The sequence below is a fragment of the Argentina silus genome, assembly GCF_951799395.1.
Source record: "Argentina silus genome assembly, chromosome: Y".
Taxonomy (NCBI): domain Eukaryota; kingdom Metazoa; phylum Chordata; class Actinopteri; order Argentiniformes; family Argentinidae; genus Argentina; species Argentina silus.
In genome coordinates, this window is record NC_139654.1 from 23,706,127 (window position 1) to 23,726,750 (window position 20,624).

The 20,624-nt window shown below is 45.5% G+C and overlaps 1 protein-coding gene and 1 pseudogene across 2 annotated transcripts in view; both read left to right on the forward strand.

The window, feature by feature from the left end:
* Nucleotides 1-1,611, forward strand: part of LOC310823765 (protein FAM131A-like) — a gene marked incomplete at both ends in the record, with an annotated part of 42,251 nt that extends 40,640 nt beyond the window's left edge. The window contains one exon of the mRNA XM_083696616.1: nucleotides 1,058-1,611. Within this exon, the coding sequence (XP_083552742.1) occupies nucleotides 1,058-1,611 (554 nt within the window). The remainder of the gene's footprint in view (nucleotides 1-1,057) is intronic.
* Nucleotides 1,612-13,872: 12,261 nt separating this feature from the next.
* On the forward strand, nucleotides 13,873-16,549 carry LOC310824027 (annotated as a pseudogene). The gene is made up of 3 exons: nucleotides 13,873-14,075; nucleotides 14,580-14,700; nucleotides 16,450-16,549. The product of its transcript is annotated as an uncharacterized misc_RNA (transcript).
* Nucleotides 16,550-20,624: the final 4,075 nt, after the last annotated feature.

Here is a 20,624-nt window from a genome sequence, read left to right on the forward strand (position 1 = left end):
TATTGATGATGTGACAGAAGCATTCGTATGAATTCTGAAGTGTTTAGACATATACTGTCTGCTCAGATTCAGCCAAATTCAGCAAAGTTGATTGGACGGCGCTTCACAGTATAGATGGACAATGACCCAAAACATACTGCGAAAGCAACCCAGGAGTTTTTTAAGGCAAAGAAATTGAATATTTAGCAATGGCCGAGTCAATCACCTGATCTCAACCCGATCGAGCATGCATTTCACTTGCTGAAGACAAAACTAAAGGCAGAAAGATCCATGAACAAACAACAACTGAAGACAGCTGCAGTAAAGGCCTGGCAAAGCATCACAAAAGAGGAAACTCAGCATTTGGTGATGTCCATGGGTTCCAGACTTCAGGCAGTCATTGCCTGCAAAGGATTCTTGACAAAGTATTAAAAATGAACATTTAATTTATGATTATGTTAATTTGTCCAATTAAATTTGAGCCCCTGAAAATGGGGGACTGTGTATAAAAATGGTTGCTATTCCTAAACGTTTCATACAATATTTTTGTTCAACTCCTTGAATTAAAGCTGAAAGTCTGCACTTCAATTGCATCTCGATTGTTTTGTTTCATTTCAAATCCATTGTGGCGGCGTACAGAGCCAAAATTCTGGAAATTGTGTCACTGTCCAAATATTTCCGGACCTAACTGTATATACAGTATACTGTATGTCCATCGATTGTTCTTTCAGCCTGATTGCACGGAACCACAAATAACCCCACTGCACCAACAATACCTGTTTTGCTTTTCGTGTAATTTATTTTTATTGTTTATCTAATGCGTCCTCTTTTCTTCTCTAAAATTACTTGACTTACCCATTACACATGGTCATGCACGAAGTTGCTCTCATGTAGGATCAGTTTACTCTACAGCTCAAGCTTAATCATTCGTGGGGAAAAGTCAACACTGATCTTCAATCAGTGGTCAAGGACATCTTCATCCATCTCCCATAGTACACTGTAATAGCCCATTGCTTTCTCCCCAGGCATGGTCATGCAGTTTTCTCACTGTTGTCCCTGTTCTATGTCTCGTGTCCAGATGCGCCCACCTACCCCCCCAACCTGAAGGACCTGCTCCACAGTCATGTGTGTCAGCACCTTGGCCTGCGGGAGCCCTGCTGTGAGGCAGGGGGTAAGGGCCAGGTTAGTGGAGACCCCTTCCCTACTGCTGGCTCACCAGACACCCTGTGCTCCAGCCTGGAAGAGCACCACCCCTTGCTGCGCGACCTTGGTCACCGTGGCAACCACTGTCACCATGGCAACACTGCCGAACTGGCTGCCCAAATCCTGTCGGCTTTACAGGGAGGGGAGGAGCTCCTTCTCGCCCGCCCACAAAGGGTGCGGCAGGAGTCGCCCTGCTACTCTGTGTCCTATTCTGAGACCTACCTGTCGCCCGGGGAGGACGACAACACACCCTGCAAGAACTACAAGGTCACAGTGTGCCAGGTTGAGGGTGAGGGTTACACACCTGACTTAGCCTCCCGCCGGAAGGTCTCAGACGTAGCCTCCTCTGGGGTGGTCTCTCTGGACGAGGAGGAAGAGGAGGAGGAGGGCGAAGAAGAGGAGAGGGAGCGAGAGCAGGGAAACCAATGACTCCTCTCTCCCTCTCTCTCTCTGTTGATCCCTTGTTCCCACTCTCATTCTGAGGATTTTTGTTTCATCTACTTGAACTAAAGTAATCCTTTTGTCCTAGGCTTACTTACACCATCTTAACTCTCTACCCGCCTGCCCATTTTATATGTATCAATATATTTTTGTCTTGAGGCATCTAAACAATCTTTTCTATTAGTGTGAAGCAGGAGAACAGGACTGGCTGCCACAGTCTCCAGTAAGAAGCCCAATGGTTGGCTGGTGGGTTCCCACAACAGGGAAGTGAGAGACTGCTCAAAAATGGACACCACTGACAGGAAAACGACTGAATCCTAAACTGAAATATGTCTGCATGTGTTTGCGAGTGCTGAAACTGAACTTGTGAGCTGATCCGGTCTTGAGCAAAGTTTGACATTCGGCTGTTCTTTGCAACCCCGCCCCTTTCCATGCCTCTCCCAGATACAGTATATCCCATTGGAGGGCAGGTTTGCATGGCATCCCGAAATCTGCCCCTCCTTCCTTTGCAAAAGACAATAGCCTATTGGGCATGGCTTGCTGAGTATGCCAAACTATTTAAACATTCACTACCAATTATGAGCAAATGCTGGAATGTCTTTAAAGTGACAGGAATATGTACTTTAAAAACAAACTTAAAAAAAAAAGATGTAACAAATGATATGACAGAAATGATATGCTTTTATTGTACTACTTTTCTATCATTCAATATGTTGTTGATTTATTGTTTGAATATCATTATGAGACCAGTCATAATGTCATACTACTGTATAGCTACTAAATAATTTGCTTTGCATTATTTGGATTCCCATTTTCTATGGCTGTCTTAAATTCAACAGCACCATAGACACTTAGAATCAAATATTCCAGAAGTAACCCTTTGGTGAAAGAGATGCCATTTGGTGAGGAAAACATTCTGTACAAAGACAGAAATCTAGTTTTGGGTGAGGCGGCTGTGAGTTGCATTGGAGATTTTCTATATTTTTGTATGCGTCTTGCTTTGATCTCTTTGCCTATGCGGTGTGGTTTTTGCACTAAGCTAATGTGGCTGTAGATTTCTCCTCTCTTTGTTATCACTGTGTGATATAGTCTACCAGGAAAACCCCCGCAAATGTGAAGTCTTTTTTTTTATTTTTTAAAGAGGATACTGTGATACGGTTTGTAATTTGTCATAGTCATGAAAAAATCTTCATTGTCTTTCTTTCTTTTTTTATTAGTTTTCTGTCTTTCCTCTCGTAAAGTTTAATTCTGCAATTTCTCTTTAAAAATATACAGTGAAATCAAACAATTACTATGAGGTTAGTATAGAAGTATAGATTCTCAGCTTTTATTTGATGGTTTCACCATTCAGAAACACTTTTTATGTATAGTCCCCCAGTTTCAGAGTACAGAAAAGTGATGGGACAGATTTATCAAATGTCCACTTCAGAATACATTCTGCTGCTGCCGTCAGCAGTTACATCATCAATTCAAGTTAGCCAGTTCTAGTGGCAGCTATACATGCCCTAACATTAACACCCTCTCCACCATGTTTCACAGATGAGGTGGTATGGTGTATATCTTGGGCAGATCCTTTTTTCTCCAAACTTTCCACTTAAGTCACTGTACATGATAATATTCATCTTATTTATCCGCAAGACCTTTTTCCAGACCACCTTTTTTCAGACCTCTGCAGGCTTTTTAGGTACTTTTAAGCAAACTGTAAGTGACCATCCTTTTTGAGGATAACTAGTGGTTTGCACTAGTTTGGCTGGTGACGTATTCTGCAGACGGTAGTCTCTGACACATTCACGCCTACCTCCTGGAGAGTGTTCCTGATCAGTGAGACAGTTGTTTTGGGGTTTTTCTTAATTATGGTGAGCATTCTTCGGTCATCCAGTGTAGAAGTCTGCCTTGGCCTACCAGCCCGTTTGCGATTGCTGAGGTTTTGGCTACGTTTCAGATTTTTCAGCCTAATAATGGCTTCCTTGACTTTCATTGACACCGCTTTGGTCCTTATTTTTGTAGAAGTAGAAGTCTGCTTTGGCCTACCAGCCTGTTTGGGATTACTAAGGTCACCAGTGCTTTTTTTGTCTTTTTAAACTGTTGATTTTGGCAAGGCTAGGGTTTTGGCTATGTTTCTGGTAGTTTTTTTCCGATAGTTCAGCCTAATTAAGGCTTCCTTTACTTTAATTGACACCGCTTTGGTCCACATGTTGAGAGACACTAATAGCAGACTCCAAAGGCAAACACAAAGCCTATAATAAATACTAGACATTGACAGATCTCTAATGCAAATGATGTGATGGAACACACCTGTCAAGCCAATTGTCCCATTACTTTTGGGTACCCTGAAATAGAAATGCATAAAAAGTGTTGTAATTTCTGAATGGTGAAACCAATATGTACACAAATACCATCAAATAAAAGCTGAGAATCTGTTTAACCTCACAGTGATTGTTCGATTGGAATGTAGAGCCAAAAGAAGAGAAAATACTTCACTGTCCCATTACTTACGCAGGGCACTGTATATCAGACGCCCAAATGATAAGCAAAGGTACATTGCATTCGGAAAGTATTCAGACCCCTTCACTTTTTCCACATTTTGTTATTGTAACAAGGTCCGTGACACAGAGGCGGAGTCGAGGTTGCTGTTGTGGGAAAATCCCGTTTATTTCATAAAATGTTTGTAATACTTTCGTATTTATCAAGTTCGTAACCAAAACACTCGGCGACTTTCCAGTCGCCCTCCTTCCTCCTCGAACCCAGAGGCACACACATCTTCAACCATCTAGTCAACGAGGCTTCATTTGCAACAGGTGTGCAACGGAGCCTCGCCGACGTCACCCTGGCCACGGTCCTGTAGCTCCCTCTACAGGCCGAACGCTGCATGTCCCCCCACAGTTATGTTACAGCCTTATTCTAAAATGGATTCAATTCATTTTTTCCCTCATCAATCTACACACCCCATAATGACAAAGCCAAAACAGGTTTTTAGAAATGTTTGCTAATTTATTACAAATAAAAAACTGGAATGTCACATTTACATAAGTATTTAAACCCTTTACTCAGTACTTTGTTGAAGCACCTTTGGCAGCGATTACAGCCTCAAGTCTTCTTGGGTATGACGCTACAAGCTTGGCACACCTGTATTTGGGGAGTTTCTCCCATTCTTCTCTGCAGATCCTCTCAAGCTCTGTCAGGTTGGATGGGGAGCATCGGTTCACAGCTATTTTCAGGTCTCTCCAGAGATGTTCGATCAGGTTCAAGTCCGGGCTCTGGTTGAGTCACTCAAGGACATTCAGAGACTTGTCCCGAAGCCACTCCTGCGTTGTCTTAGCTGTGTGCTTAGGGGTCGTTGTCCTGTTGGAAGGTGAGCCTTCGCCCCAGTCTGAGGTCCTGAGCGCTCTGGAGCAGGTTTTCATCAAGGTACTTTGCTCTGTACTTTGCTCCGTTCATCTTTCCCTCGACCCTAGTCTTCCAGTCCCTGCCCACAGCATTATGCTGCCACCACCATGCTTCATCGTAGGGATGGTATTGGCCAGGTGATGAGCAGTGCCTGATTTCCTCCAGACGTGACTCTTGGCATTCAGGCCAAAGAGTTGAATCTTGGTTTCATCAGACCAGAGAATGTTGTTTCTCATGGTCTGAGAGTCTTTTAGGTGCCTTTTAGCAAACTCCAAACAGGCTGTCATGTGCTTTTTACTGAGGAGTTTCCGTCTGGCCACTCTACCATAAAGGCCTGATTGGTGGAGTGCTGCAGAGATGGTTGTCATTTACATTTTTTACATTTCTGGCATTTAGCAGACGCCTTTATCCAAAGCGACTCACAACAAATACATCAGTCATCATAAGAAAAAGTAATCTATGCTAGGACCAGGAGCTATTGGCAGCCACAATGCTTGAAGAGCATTCTTTTTTTTATATATATATTTTTTATTTTTTTATTTTTTATTAATTTATTTACAGTAGAGAAACGTGGGGATGAATAGGTCTTTAGGAGGGACAGTTAAGATATAGCCTGAAGAGATGGGTCTTCAATCTACGGCGGAAGATAGGTAATGACTCTGCAGTCATGACAGCAGTGGGAAGCTCGTTCCACCAGCGGGGCGCCAGGACAGTGAAATGCTGTGACTGAGTAGCACGTCTGCTGCATCCACGTAGAGGCAGCGGTGTCAGGCGGCCAGCCGAGGTGGAAGAGCGGAGTGATCGGGCAGGGGTTTGGGGGCTGACCATTGTTTGCAAGTAGGGAGGGGCTGTTCCCTTTGCCGTCCAGTAGCCCTTTGCGAGCACCAGGGTCTTGAATCTGATGCAAGCTGCTACCAGTACCGGAGCCAGTGGAGGGTGCGAAGGAGGGGGGTGACATGGGAGAATTTGGGGAGATTGAACACCAGACAGACGGCAGTATTCTGGATGAGCTGCAGAAGCTCAAGGCGTCAGTAGTCAAAGCGAGAGATCAAGTGTCTGGACCAAGAGTTGTGCTGATTCTCTGGTGAGGAATGGATATATCCTTTTACAGGAGCGTGTTGCCGCTGTGATGTTCCCGCACAGGATGTCCTTCTGGAAGGTTCTCCCATCTCCACAGAGGAACTCTGGAGCTCTGTCAGAGTGACCATTGGGTTCTTGGTCACCTCCCTGATGATGGCCCTTCTCCGCCTATTGCTCAGTTTGGCCGGGCGGCCAGCTCTAGTAAGAGTCTTGGTGGTTCCAAACTTCTTCCATTTAAGAATGAAGAATTTTTCCCCAGATATGTGCCTCGACACAATCCTGTCTCGGAGGTCTACGGACAATTCCTTCGACCTCATGGCCTGGTTTGACATGCACTGTCAACTGTGGGACCTTATATACAGGTGTGTGCCATTTCAAATCATGTCCAATCAATTGAATTTACCACAGATGGATTCCAATCAAGTCGTAGAAACATCTCAAGGATGATCAATGGAAACAGGATGCACCTGAGCTCAATTTCAAGTGTCATAGCAAAGGGTCTGAATACTTATGTAAATGTAATCAGTTTTTTATTTTTAATAAATTAGATTAGATTAGATTCAACTTTATTGTCATTGTGCAGAGTACAAGTACAGAGACAACGAAATGCAGTTAGCGTCTAACCAGAAGTGCAAAAAAGCAGAAAAGTGTGAACAATATATACAGGTAGTGCAGTATAAGTATAAGTAGTGCAGTGTAGCAGTAACATTACATGTAGAATAAATAGAATGCAGTATGAACAGTATAAGCAGCATATGAGCTGTATAGGCAGAGCAGTATAAGCAGTATACAGTGGGGGAAATAATTATTTGATCCCCTGCTGATTTTGTTAGTTTGCCCGATTACAAAGAAATGAGCGGTCTATAATGTTTATGGTACTTTTATTTTAACAAATAGAGACAGAATATCAACAAAGAAGTCCAGAAAAAACACATTATATAAAGTTATAAATTCATTTGCATTTGATCGAAGGAAATAAGTATTTGATCCCCAAGCAAAACATGACTTAGTACTTGGTGGAGAAACCCTTGCTGGCAAGCACAGAAGTCAGACGTTTCTTATAGTTGGTCACCAGGTTTGCACACATCTCAGGAGGGATTTTGGTCCACTCCTCTTTACAGATCCTCTCCAAATCCTGAAGGTTTCAAGGCTTTTGCTTGGCAACTCGAAGCTTCAGCTCCCTCCACAAATTTTCGATAGGATTAAGGTCTGGAGACTAGCTAGGCCACTCCATGACCTTAGTGTGCTTCTTCTTGAGCCACTCCTTTGTTGCCTTGGCCGTATGTTTTGGGTCATTGTCATGCTGGAAGACCCATCCACGACCCATCCTCAGTGCTCTGGCTGAGGGAAGGAGGTTCTCATCCAAGATCTTACGGTACATGGCCCCGTCCATTGGCCCCTCAATGCAGTGAAGTCGTCCTGTACCCTTAGCAGAGAAACAACCCCAAAGCATAATGTTTCCACCTCCGTGTTTGACGGTGGGGATGGTGTTCTTGGGATTGTTCATTCAGCATTTCTCTCCCTCCAAACACGACGAGTCGAATTTATGCCAAAGAGTTCAATTTTGGTCTCATCTGACCACATTACCTTCTCCCAAGCCTTCTCTGAATCATTTAAGTGTTCATTGGCAAACTTCAGATGGGCCTGTACATGTGCCTTCTTGAGCAGGGGGACCTTGCGGGCACTGCAGGATTTCAATCCGTTACGGTGTAGTGTGTTACCAATGGTTTTCTTGGTGACTGTGGTCCCAGCTGCCTTGAGATCATTACCAAGCTCCTCCCGTGTAGTTCTGGGCTGATCCCTCACCCTTCTCATGATCATCCTTACCCCACGAGGCAAGATCTTGCATGGAGCTCCAGGTCGAGGGGGATTGATGGTTATTTTGTATTTCTTCCATTTTCTAATAATTGCACCAACAGTTGTCTCCTTCTCACCAAGCTTCTTGCTGATGGTCTTGTAGCCCATTCCAGCCTTGTGCAGGTCTACAACTCTTACCCTGATGTCCTTTGAATGTTCTTTGGTCTTGCCCATGGTGGTGGAGAGGTTGGAATGGAAGAGATTGATTCTATTGACAGGTGTCTTTTATACCCATAACAAGCAGAGATTAGGAGTACTTTTCCTAAAGTGACAGGACTAATCTGTGTGCCTCATGGGCATATAACCGGTCTGTATGAGCCAGAATTCTTGCTGGTTTGTAGGGGATCAAATACTTATTTCCTTCGATCAAATGCAAATGAATTTATAACTTTATATAATGTGTTTTTTCTGGACTTCTTTGTTGATATTCTGTCTCTATTTGTTAAAATAAAAGTACCATAAAAATGATAGACCGCTCATTTCTTTGTAACCGGGCAAACTAACAAAATCAGCAGGGGATCAAATAATTATTTCCCCCACTGTATATGTATTAACAGTAACATTAAAGCAAAGTAAATAAACAGAATAAATATGGAATGCAGTATAAACAGTATAAACAGATATGTACAGTATGTACAGATGTGCAGTGTATTAACAGTAGCATTAAAAAAATAAGGATATATGCATTATGAACAGTATAGACAGATCTGTACAGAAGAGCAGTAGTATAAGAGCAGTGTGTACAAGTGAGGATGCAGTATGTACAGTTTATAGTACTACTATAGGGTAAGAGTAGTGCAATTGTCCGGGGGGGGAGGGTGTAGGGGTTGGTAGGTTGTCACCTTGGTGCAGAGTTAGAGTTCAGTAGGGTGACAGCCGCAGGGAAGAAGCTTCCTCTGAACCTGCTGGTTCGGGTGCGGAGAGACCTGTAGCGCCTCCCGGAGGGGAGTGGGGTGAACAGTCTGTGGTTGGGGTGAGAAATGTCCCTGACGATGTTGCGTGCCTTACGCAAGCATCGTTTGCCCAGGACAGCCTCAATGGAGGGGAGTGAGGAACCGGTGATGCGTTGGGCAGTTTTCACCACCCTCTGCAGTGCTTTCCGGTCAGAGGCAGAGCAGTTGCCATACCATACTGTGACACAGTTGGTGAGGATGCTCTCAATAGTGCAGCGGTAGAAGTTCACCAGGATCTGAGGAGACAGATGGACCTTCTTTAGTCTCCTCAGAAAGAAGAGACGCTGGTGAGCCTTCTTGATCAGGGTAGAGGTGTTGAGGGTCCATGAGAGATCCTCAGAGATGTGGACACCCAGAAACTTGAAGCAGGTGACTCGCTCCACCTCAGTCCCGTTGATGAGGATGGGGGTGTGTGTGCCAGCTTTTGACTTCCTGAAGTCCACAATGAGCTCTTTGGTCTTCCTGGTGTTGAGAGCCAGATTGTTGTCGTTACACCACACTGTTAGGTGCTGGACCTCCTCCCTGTAGGCCAACACATCGTTGTTGCTGATGAGACCAATCACCGTTGTGTCGTCTGCGAACTTAACAATGGTGTTTGAGCCATGTACAGGTGTGCAGTCGTAGGTGAAGAGGGAGTAAAGGAGGGGGCTCAGCACACAGCCTTGTGGAACGCCGGTGTTCAGGGTGAGGGTTGAGGAGGTGTGGTTATGTAGCCTAACAGACTGCGGCCTGTTGGTTAGGAAGTCCAGAATCCAGTTGCAGAGGGAGGAATTGATGCCCAGTTCACTGAGTTTGGTGATCAGTTTGGAAGGGATGATGGTGTTGAAAGCTGAACTGAAGTCAATGAACAGCATTCTCACATAGGTGTTGCTATTGTCAAGGTGGGAGAGGGCGGAGTGAAGTGCCGTTGAGATGGCATCCTCTGTACTCCTGTTCTGACGGTAGGCGAATTGGAAGGGGTCCAGTGTGGGTGGTAAACAGGTCTTGAGTTGAGCGAGGACCAGCCTCTCGAAGCACTTTATGATGATGGGCGTGAGTGCAACTGGGCGGAAGTCATTAAGGCTCGTTGCAGTGGAGTGTTTTGGCACCGGCATGATGGAGGTGGTTTTGAAGCACGCGGGGACAGCTGCTTGGGCTAGGGACAGGTTGAATATGTCAGTCCAAACCTCAGTCAGCTGCACAGCACATGCCCTGAGGACGCGTCCGGCGATGCCATCGGGACCAGCAGCCTTGCGTGCATTAGTCCTGCTCAGTGCCGCACACACGTCGGTGGGAGAGAGAGTGAGGGGCTGGTGATCTGCAGGGAGCACAGCCTTGATGGCCACCTCCTTGTTGTCCCTGTCAAAGTGGCCATAGAAGTGGTTCAGCTCATCAGGCAAGGAGGCGTCGATGGAGGGGGGGGGGGGGTGTTAGTGGGTTTGTAGTCTGTGATGGCCTGGATGCCTTGCCACATGCGTCGGGGGTCATAGTTGTTCTTGAAGTGATCCTTGATCCTTAGCTTGTGGTTGTGCTTGGCCTTTTTGATGCCCCTCTGCAGGTTGGCCCTGGATGAGCTATAGGCCTGAGCATCACCTGATCTGAAGGCCATGTCGCGTGCCTTCAGCAGGAGTCGGACCTCACTGTTCATCCATGGCTTCTGATTAGGGAAAGTGGTAATCCGTTTGAGGGTGGTGACACTGTTGATGTTGGAATTGATGTAGTCCAGAACAGAGGAGGCATATGAGTCAATGTCCGTGTGGGAGTCATGGGTGGCCTGTGTGGCAAACACACCCCAGTCAGTGTTTTCAAAGCGCTGCTGGAGCGCCGAGTCAGCTCCCTCTGGCCAGACCTTGACTGTCCTCACTGTAGGTTTCACCCGTTTGATGAGTGCTGAGTACTTGGGCAGTAGGAACAATGAAAGGTGATCAGATTGTCCTGATGGGGGAGGGGGAATGGCTTTGTAAGCATCAGCCACGCTGGTATATACATGGTCCAATGTCCTGTCTCCTCTGGTGGGGCATGACACATTTTGGTGGAATTTGGGCAGTACAGTCTTTAAATTGGAGTGGTTGAAGTCACCCGCGACAATGAAGGCTGCCTCGGGATGCAGAGTCTGCTGTTTGCTAATGGCAGTATGCAGTTCTTTCATGGCAATCTTAGCATTAGCATCCGGGGGGGATATAGGCTGCCTTGATAACAGTGGATGTGAACTCTCTGGGCAGATAGAAAGGTCTACACTTAACCATGAGAAACTCTAGGTTAGCTGAGCAGTGACTCTCGGTGATGGTAGTGTCCGTGCACCACGTCTTGTTCACATAAATGCACAAACCTCCACCTCTGGTCTTACCGGAATCACCCGCTGTTCTGTCTGCTCGGAGGACGTAGCGCCCTGCTAGCTCAATAGCGTTGTCGGGTACCTCGCTGTTGAGCCAGGTTTCCGTGAGAACCATGAGATTACAGTCCATAATCCATTTGTGTGTGGTGATCCGCAGCCGCAGTTCATCCATCTTGTTCGCCAAGGAACGAACATTGGTGAGGAAAAAGCTTGGTAGTGAGAGTCGATGTTGAGTTAGCTTGAGCCTCGCTCTCAGCCCACCTCGGCTACCACGCCTGTGTTTACGTTTCCGAGCCGGTCTGGGGTTGCTTCCGGTCGGTGTAGCGGAGTTAGCTGGTCCCGCTGTTTTGGCAATCTCAGGTATTACGTTGATAAAGATGTCTGGAATGCCGGAACCGATGTCCAAAAGTTCTCGTCGGCTGTACGATATGTACGCTAAACTGTTTTTAGCGAGAATACTTGAAATAAACAAACAAATAACCACTAATTCGCAAACTCTGGAGAGACACCGAGCGTCGCGATGCGTGCTTGTGTGTAGATTGATGAGGAAAAAAATTAATTTAATCCATTTTAGAATAAGGCTGTAACATAACAAAGTGTGGAAAAAGTGAAGGGGTCTGAATACTTTCCGAATGCACTGTACATAACAATGATACACAATACAAAGAGTATTCTAAATACATGCATGGTTAGAAGACACCAGCTAATAAACAAACTAACATGCTTCTGGTGCAACCTGTCCCCCTTCTGCTATCTCTGACCGCATACCTAAAACATGCACCCTTTGCTTTCTAATCTCTTTCAGTTTGTGTGCGCCTGTCTGTGCGTGTGCGTGAGAAAGAGAGGGGGGTCCTCCACCCTTATCTACTTTTCCGTTATTCCTGACTCTCATCGTTGGACACATAACCTTTTATGGGGTTTAGGGCCAACAGCGCGCCACTTTCCCATAATGCCTTAGTGCTGTGCTAAACTCTGCTAGGAATCAGACAGTGTGTCAAATGCAGAGAGCTCCGTGTCAGTGTTTGTACAGTGCCTATAGAAAGTCATCATACCCCTTTGAAATAGTTACTATATTTGTCGTACAGCCTGAAATCAAAACCCATTAAAAAATTTTTTTTAGCCATACAACATCAAACTAATGAAAACAGTTCTGAAAATGTATACAAAATTAAAAACAAGAAGAACAGGGTTGGAAAAGTCATCATTCCCCTGATTTAATACTTTGTAGAGCCACCTTTTGCTGGAATTACAGCCATCAATCTGTTTGGATATGTCTCTACTAGCTTTGCACACCTAGATTGGAGAATATTTGCCCATTCTTCCTTGCAGAATTGTTCGAGTTCAGTCAAATTCTGTGGTGAGCGGCGATGGACTGCTCTCTTCAAGTCCATCCACAGATTTTCTATTGGATTTATGTCAGGGCTCTGACTTGGCCACTCAAGGACATTCACCTTTCTATCCTTAAGCCACTGCGTTGTTCTTTTGGCGGTATGTTTAGGATCGTTGTCGTGTTGGAAGGTGAATGACCTGCCCATCTTCAGCTGTCTAGCAGAGGGACGCAGGTTGTCCTCAAGAATTTGGGTGTACTTGGCAGTATCCATTTTCCCTTCAATCCTGACCAATTGCCCAGTCCCCGCTGAAGAGAAACATCCCCACAACATAATGTTGCCACCACCATGCTTCACAGTAGGTATGGTGTGTTTTTGGGTGGTGTGCTGTGTTTGGTTTTCGCCAAACATAGTGCTTGGAGTTCAGTCCAAAAAGTTCAATCTTAGTCTCGTCTGACCATAAAACCTTTTTCCACATGGCAACAGAATCTTCCAGGTGAGTTTTTGCATAGCACAAACGAGACTGAGTGTGGCAGTTTTTCAGAAAAGGCTTCTTTCTTGCTACCCTGCCATACAGGCCAGCTTTGTGTAAAGCTTGTGAGATTGTTGTCACATGCACAGACAGACCAGTCCCAGCCATAAAGACTTGTAAGTCCTTCAAAGTTGCCTTTGGCCTCTTGGTAGCTTCTCTGATCAATGTCCTCCTGGCTCGGTCATCCAGTTTGGACGGATAGCCTGATCTAGGCAAGGTGTTGGTGGTGCCATACGCCTTCCACTTCTTAATGATGCTCTGAACGGTACTCAGAGGGATAGCTAAAGCCTTCGAAATCTTTTTGTAGCCTTCACCTAACTTGTGCCTTCCTACAACTTTATCCCGGAGGCCTTTTGAAAGTACTTTTCCAACCATGGTGAATTATTTGCAGAACCATGCACTTCTAGTAGTGGAATCCTCAAGAAGTTTTATTCTGAAGTAATCAAAACCACTACAATTGATGTCAGGTGGGGGGCAATTAGCCTGGTGTTTGATCTGGAAGTTGATTGATTGCACCTGAGCAAGTTTATAATGGTATACTCTAAGGGGCTGATCACTTAACCAAACCAGGGTGTAATGTGACAAAAGGTAAAGATTTCACAGGGTATGATGACTTTCTATAGGCACTGTATGTGTCTCTCTTGTGTGTGAACAGTGGGATAAGTAACTGAGATTTTCTTAGGCGTACCTATGGTGGATTCTAACCTACGATAGGGCTGTCAGCTTTCTTCTGCCATATTCAAGGCTACAACTTACTGTGTTACAGTGTGTGTGTATGCGTTGTTTAAAAAAAAAACCATGGCCTCTCTGACCAGCTCCTCATCCAGCTGCTCCTCGTCCTCTTACCGCTCGTCAGATCAGATGCAGCCCTTCCTCCTACACCCCCAGCAGAGCTGTTCCTGGACATGGCAGGACCCCACAGATTGTTTAGAGAGGAGTGTATATCTGTGTCTACCCCCTTTCAGCCAACACCGCAGGGAGTCCTATGGGTACTCAGTCAGGTGAGTATGGCACTGGGTCAAGGGTGGGGAGGGGGGCACTGGGTTGAGGGTGGGGAGGGGACGTTGGGTTAGAGAGGCAACCTGAGGCGACCAGTCACTGGAGTACTTGGATGACTGAGGAAATGGGGTGAGGGGTGAGGGGGAAGTGTCAGAAAGAGGCTGAAGGAAAGGTGGTGGAAGGAATTAAGGCTGAGCAGACAGGGATGACTAGGGTGATGGCCAGGTTGTAAAAAAGTAGGGCAAATATGAACATAATAGGATCATTCATAAGACGTGTGTTATGATGTAGGTGTAGGCAAATGGGTACAGGGGGAAGTGAGGTGTTTTTTTGCTGTCTTTTTCCTCCTCCAGATGGACACTAAATGTTTTTTTTATGTCCTAAACAGAAGCCTCTATCACCCATTAGCTTTAATGGCAATGCGCTCCAGGTTGGACATAAAAATGAAATACATCCTTCCCATACGGCTGAACAATAAACTTTTACCGCCTGCTCCCCCCTGTCAGTATGGGTGTGGTGAGGTCACTGAGGGACAGCTACTACATGTCAGCTGACATCAGTCAGTTTGAACCTCACGACGTGGTGGTGATAGCCTACAACCACAACATAGTCGTCCATGCTGAAAAGGTTAGGGTGTGTGTAGTCTCGCGTAGCTATACCTCCAAATCATGTTGTTTTCACGTCTCCTTTGGAGGTCTGGAGAATTTTAGACTTGCCGATCTGGACGGAGCGATGGGAGAATGCTCGCAATTTCATTGGATGTTACATTCCGTGTGTGTGTGTGAGAGAGTGACTGGGTGGGTGTTTACAATTAGTGCAGATGTGTCTGTGTGCAAGGGTGTGTGTAATCAGTGCTGAGAGGTGAACCATGTTTAATGATGTGCCTGGTTATTGTCTATAGTGAGATGAGGGAGAGGTGTTGAGTGGTAGCCTTGTATAGTCTAGGGCAGTGTTTTTCAACCTTTTTTGAGCCACGGCACATTTTTTACATTGGAAGAATCTTGCGGCACACCACCAACCAAAAATGTTACAAAATGACACTCTGTAGCCTGATACAGTATATATAATTACAATATTATATAAATTTCCTCTCCTGTTGTTTTTTCTGGCAGTGCCTTGCAAAATAGGACGTTATCTCTAATGGCATCTCCATCCACAAAATGCACATTGGCCAAGAGCTGAGAATGTCCACTAATATCCGTAGACTCATCAAGTTGCAACGCAAATTTCCTACTGATGCGTATCTTTCCCAAAACATGACTTTCGATGTCTGTAGACATGTCATCAATACGCCTGGCAATTGTGTTATCTGAGAGCGGGACTTTAGCTATGTCTTTAACCACGTCAGGGCCGAGCATCTCGTTGACAATGGCTTTGCAGGCAGGTAGTATTAATGTCTCTGCCACTGAGTGGGACTTTTTTGATTTAGCTACGAGTTCAGCAACTAGGTAACTAGCTTTGAGGGCTTTCTCATTTACCTTTGTGGTTTTTCTCATAAAAGTTGCCTGTTTCTCTGTGTTTTCACGCAGGCGAACAAAATAGTCCATCGGCTTGTTTTGAAGCGACGGGTGTTTCGTTTGGAGATGGCGTTTAAGCTTGCTTGGCACCATGGCGCTGTTGAAAGATTGCTTTTGCTGTATTGCCTCGAGCTCACCGTCTTTGCTTTCTTTTTACCACCACTCATACTAGGGCCTGCTCCTTCACCTGGGTCAGAATCTTGTTCAGGGCCCAGTTCGGAGTTTACATTTTTCCTTTTTAAAAACTTCTCCATCACTGTCACCACGACCTGTCGCATGCGTCACTAATTCTCTTGTCTCTAAGAAGGAACGAGGCAATTAGCTACCTGCTGCCACCCGGACGAATATTACATTACTCTGCCAGTCACTATATTACAGCACAGACACTCGACAATGGCATTTTATTTGCAGATAATAATTAATAAATGTTAATTTAAGAAAAAGTGAAATTGGATAATTTCTCACGGCACACCCAACGATCTCTCACGGCACACTAGTGTGCCGCGGCACAGCGGTTGGGAAACGCTGGTCTAGGGCTCGAGCTGACTGTACCCTCCCTTAGCTCAAGCAGAAGTTTGATCCTAATCAGTTCTAAATGGCAGTGGAGAGAGGAGGAATAACTTCTGCTGGGCTAGGAAATAATATTAGACCTGCTCTTTAAGAAGCTGGAGAAATACTGGGTGAAACCACATCCATCTTTTCCCAAAGGCTCTGCTTAGAAAAAAAACTGTCTGTGTCCTATGTCAACGTTCTTCACCATTTCTCACCCTCTTCTCACCCCTTCACCTCTTCTCATCCCCTCCTCCCCTCTCTCTCTCCTTTCATCCCCTTCCCCCGTCCATCTCTCTCTCTCACACAGGTGTTGGAGGATGGAAGCGTCAGTGACGCTTACCCATAAGTCCGTGCTGCCAGAGGACATGGACCCCCTGTCGGTCAGTAGTACACTTACCCATAAGTAGTAGTACACTTACCCATTACCCTGAGGGCATGCTGGTGGTCAGTGTCAGGAGCATAAAGAGCATGATGACTGCGCAATAAGCCTCAGTACTACAGCATGAAGCGGTAAACATGATCACTGAAGCTGCTGTAACATATTAGAACTTGCTGCTCTCTGCGGAAGCACTCATCGTTAATAGAACTGGCTCCGAAGTTACCACTGAACTGCGCCCAGTAAGCAAACCCGAAAGCCCACAGTTACACCAGCCACAATGCACTCTGACTCTAGAAAACCCCAAAACGTTGAAAACTGAACTGATACTGCACATCCACATGAGCTAATGAACAGACATGAAGAGCTCTTATACGCTACGTACTTCCCAAACGGTACAAACTGCTGTGCCTACCGTTACATGTAAACACGCAGACTCAAACCTGCAAGAAGGCAACAAGAAAAACAAAAGGTTAACTTCCCTGTCCACCGATGGGATCGTGGGCACTCCACTGGATGGCTGAGGCAATCTTCCTGTCGGGCCTTGCCAACTATGGTGGAGTGTAGCAAATCGGCTCTTAAAGCCTGGTCTCGTGAACGTGTGATGTGTTTGTTTTCTTTCATTGGTGGGTTCAGATGTCCGTCACCTTATGCCTATCAGTCACCTGACGGCCAGCTGCCCTCTCCTTAAAGTGCCCTACCTGAAGCTACATAGACTTCAATCATGAATAATCTCAGTCATGAATAATCCAAATCTCTAACAGGATTTCTCAGTGTTGGGTCTCATCTCCAATGGCAGTGTTGACTGTTGGTCAGATTAAAGGGATTACAGATTACACAGGGACATAATCCGCACACACGCTCTGCCAGGCTTGTACTGCAGCCATCTTCAGTTGTTGTTTGTTTTGAGGTCTTTTTGCCTTAAATCTTAACAGGAAATGAAATGCATGTTTGGTTGGATTTAAATCTGAAGACTGACTTGGCCAGTCAAGAACTTTACGCTTTTTGGCCCTGAAAAACTCCCTATTTGCTATGTCAGTATGTTTGGGGTCATTGTCTTACTGTATGATGAAGCACCATCCAGGAATTTGCTTGTACTTGAGCAGACAAGATGTTTCTGTACACTTCAGAATACATTCTGCTGCTGCTGTCAGCTGTTACATCATCAATTAAGACAAGTCAGACAGTTCTTGTGGCAGCTATGTATGCCCAAACCATAGCACCCCCACACAGATGTGGTATGCTGTAAATCTTGGGCAAATTATTTTTTCGCCAAACTTTCCTCTTTCAATCACTCTGGTACATGATAATATTCGTGTTATCTGTCCACAAGACCGTTTTCCTGCAGGCTTCTTTGGTACTTTTTTAGCAAACTGTAACTTGACCATCCTTTTTGAGGATAACTAGTGGTTTGCACCTTGCAGTGAAGCCTCTGTATTTCGGCTAGTGACATATTCTGCAGATGGTAGTCTCTGACACATTCATTCCTACCTCTTAGAGAGTGTTCCTGATCTGTGGGACAGTTGTTTTGGGGTTTTTCTTAATTATGGTGAGCATTCATGTCCACTCATCCACTGTGGAAGTCTTCCTTGGCCTACACGCCAATTTGCGATTGCTGAGCTCACCAGTGCTTTCTTTATTAATGATGTTACAAACTGTTGATTTTGAAGTCTAAGGTTTTGGCTATGTTTATGATAGATTTGTCTGATATTTCAGCCTCATCATGGCTTACTTGACTTTCATAGACGTCTCTTTGCTCATAGACGTCATGTTGACAGACCATGTTACGCCCAAACCCCCTGGTGGTAGGGGACCGCCGGCGTAACACAGGACAGTGAGAGCATGAATGAAGGAGACCAGTGACAACCAAAAGTCTGTTCAATAATAATTTATTTACAGCAGCACGGGACACAGAGAACGAGACTCAACATAGACCCAACCCCCTGAGCTACGCAGCGACGACTAAAGGAAAAGCCCCAGGAAAAAACTAAATCTAAACCTATAACTCAAAAACAACCCCAAGGCTAACCCCCATGACCGGCGCCGAAGCACCTAAACAAAACAATACAAGGGTTAGTGTCGCCGCTCTATCTGATATGCAAGGGGTACCCTACGTGTGTGCAGGACAAGATGTAAACCTGCAGGTTTGTAACTAATTACCCTACCTCTCGAACTCTGTGCCCGGCTGAAAAAAAGAAGAGAAAAAACAAGGTTAACAAAAGGTAAACAAACTGAAAAATAAACAAAGTGAAAACTCAGAAACATAAGCTACATCCTAAACAAAGTATCAAAACAAAAGGAGAGCTGCCACCTCTCTAACTTAACCAAACCAAATGAGGACTGCCACTCCCCCTGAGGAACCAAACAAAATAACTTAAATAGGGTGTGGTGTGAGTTAATTGATGGACAAATGAAGACTTGATTGATGGATCCCAGCTGCCAGGCATTCCCGCTGATTCACCTGACAGGAGGGACCTGCTGGAACACAAGAGAGAGAACAACACAAACAAACAAAACACCCCAGGTCTAACAGAAAAAGACCTCTCCACCCGTAACACACCAATAGCAGACTCCAAAGGCAAATGCAAAGCCTATAATCAATGCTAGACATTGACAGCTCTCTTATACCTGCACAAGTGATGTGACAGAACACACCTGACTAACCAGAAACACCTGTCAAGCCAATTTTTGGTGCCCTGAAATTGGGGGACTATGTATAAAAAGGTAATTTCTAAATGGTGAAACCAATCTGAAAAAAGTAAACATTGAATTAATGTAACGTCTCGTCCTGTTTCTTAGTTTATGTTTGTCTTTGTTTCATGTTATTCATTAATTGTTTCCTGTTTATTTTTGTGTTACTCACCTTGTCTCTCGTTTCAGACACTTCACCACCTGCCCTTGTGTGTTTCCTGCCTGTGTGATTGTCTACCCCGCCCTGATTGGCTTCACTTCTTCCTCCTCATCATCCTTCCCTGTGTATTTAGTCTGTGTGTTCCCCTGTCTCTGTGCCAGTTCGTCTTTGTACCTTCGTGTCATATGTCCCAGCATTTCCTAGTGATAAGTATTCCTGGTTTTTGATCTCCGAGTGTGTTTTCGACTTCACCTTTTTGTCTACCCCTTTTCGGATTATCTGTCTGCCTTTTTGAACTGCCTACCTGTGTACCAAAACCTGCTTTGAAAGTAAAGACTATTCTATTGGATTTAAGTTTTTGTCTCAGAGTCGTGCATTTGAGTCCTTTGCCTGAGTACTCCTGCCATTACAGTACGAACTCACCAAACTATGGACTCAGCCGACTCAGACTTTGTGCGCGATGTGCTTCAAACCCAGGAGAGACGGATTCTTCGCCATGACGAGCAACTCACCTCAATCTGCCTGGGGATGAGTGGGCTGTCAGAGCGACACAAGGGCTTCCAGGCTTCCATCGGCGGCCAGATTTGCCAGCTGGCTGACCAGATCCAGCAGCTGGCAAATGGCGTGCCTCGAGACTCTCATCTCTTCTCCTCCAGTCCCAGCGCCAGTTCCAACCCGTGATCCCGCTCCTGTTCCTGTTCCAGCTCCCATGCTCACACCACCGGCACCTCACCTCTCCAGACCCGAGCGGTTCTCCGGGGACCCTGGTAACTGTCGGGCATTCCTGGTCCAGTGTGAGCTGCACTTCGAGCTACAGGCGTCGTCATTCCAGACCGAACGAGCCGTGGTGGGTGTCCTGTAAGACAACGCTCATCAGTGAGGAAGAGGGCGCTGGCGAGCCGAACTGTTTTTTCTGCTAACCCCTCTCTTTGTTTCACTCCTGCATGACTAATTACTTCATCTCAGACTCTCAATCATCCTGTGTTTGTGGACTCCGGAGCGGATGAGAGTTTCATGGATTGGAGGTTTGCTAAAAGACATGGTCTTGACGTTATTCCTCTGCCCAAGCCATTAGAGGCCAATGCTCTTGATGGTCGCCTATTGCGCAGAGTCACTCACCGCACGTTCTCTTCTCACGTTCTCCGAGACATGTTGAATCGGTTTGTCTTTGTCAACCTGGATGATATCCTCATCTTCTCCCATCTTCTCTCATGTCCAGCACGTCCACCAAGTGCTTCAGCTCTTCTTTAAGGCA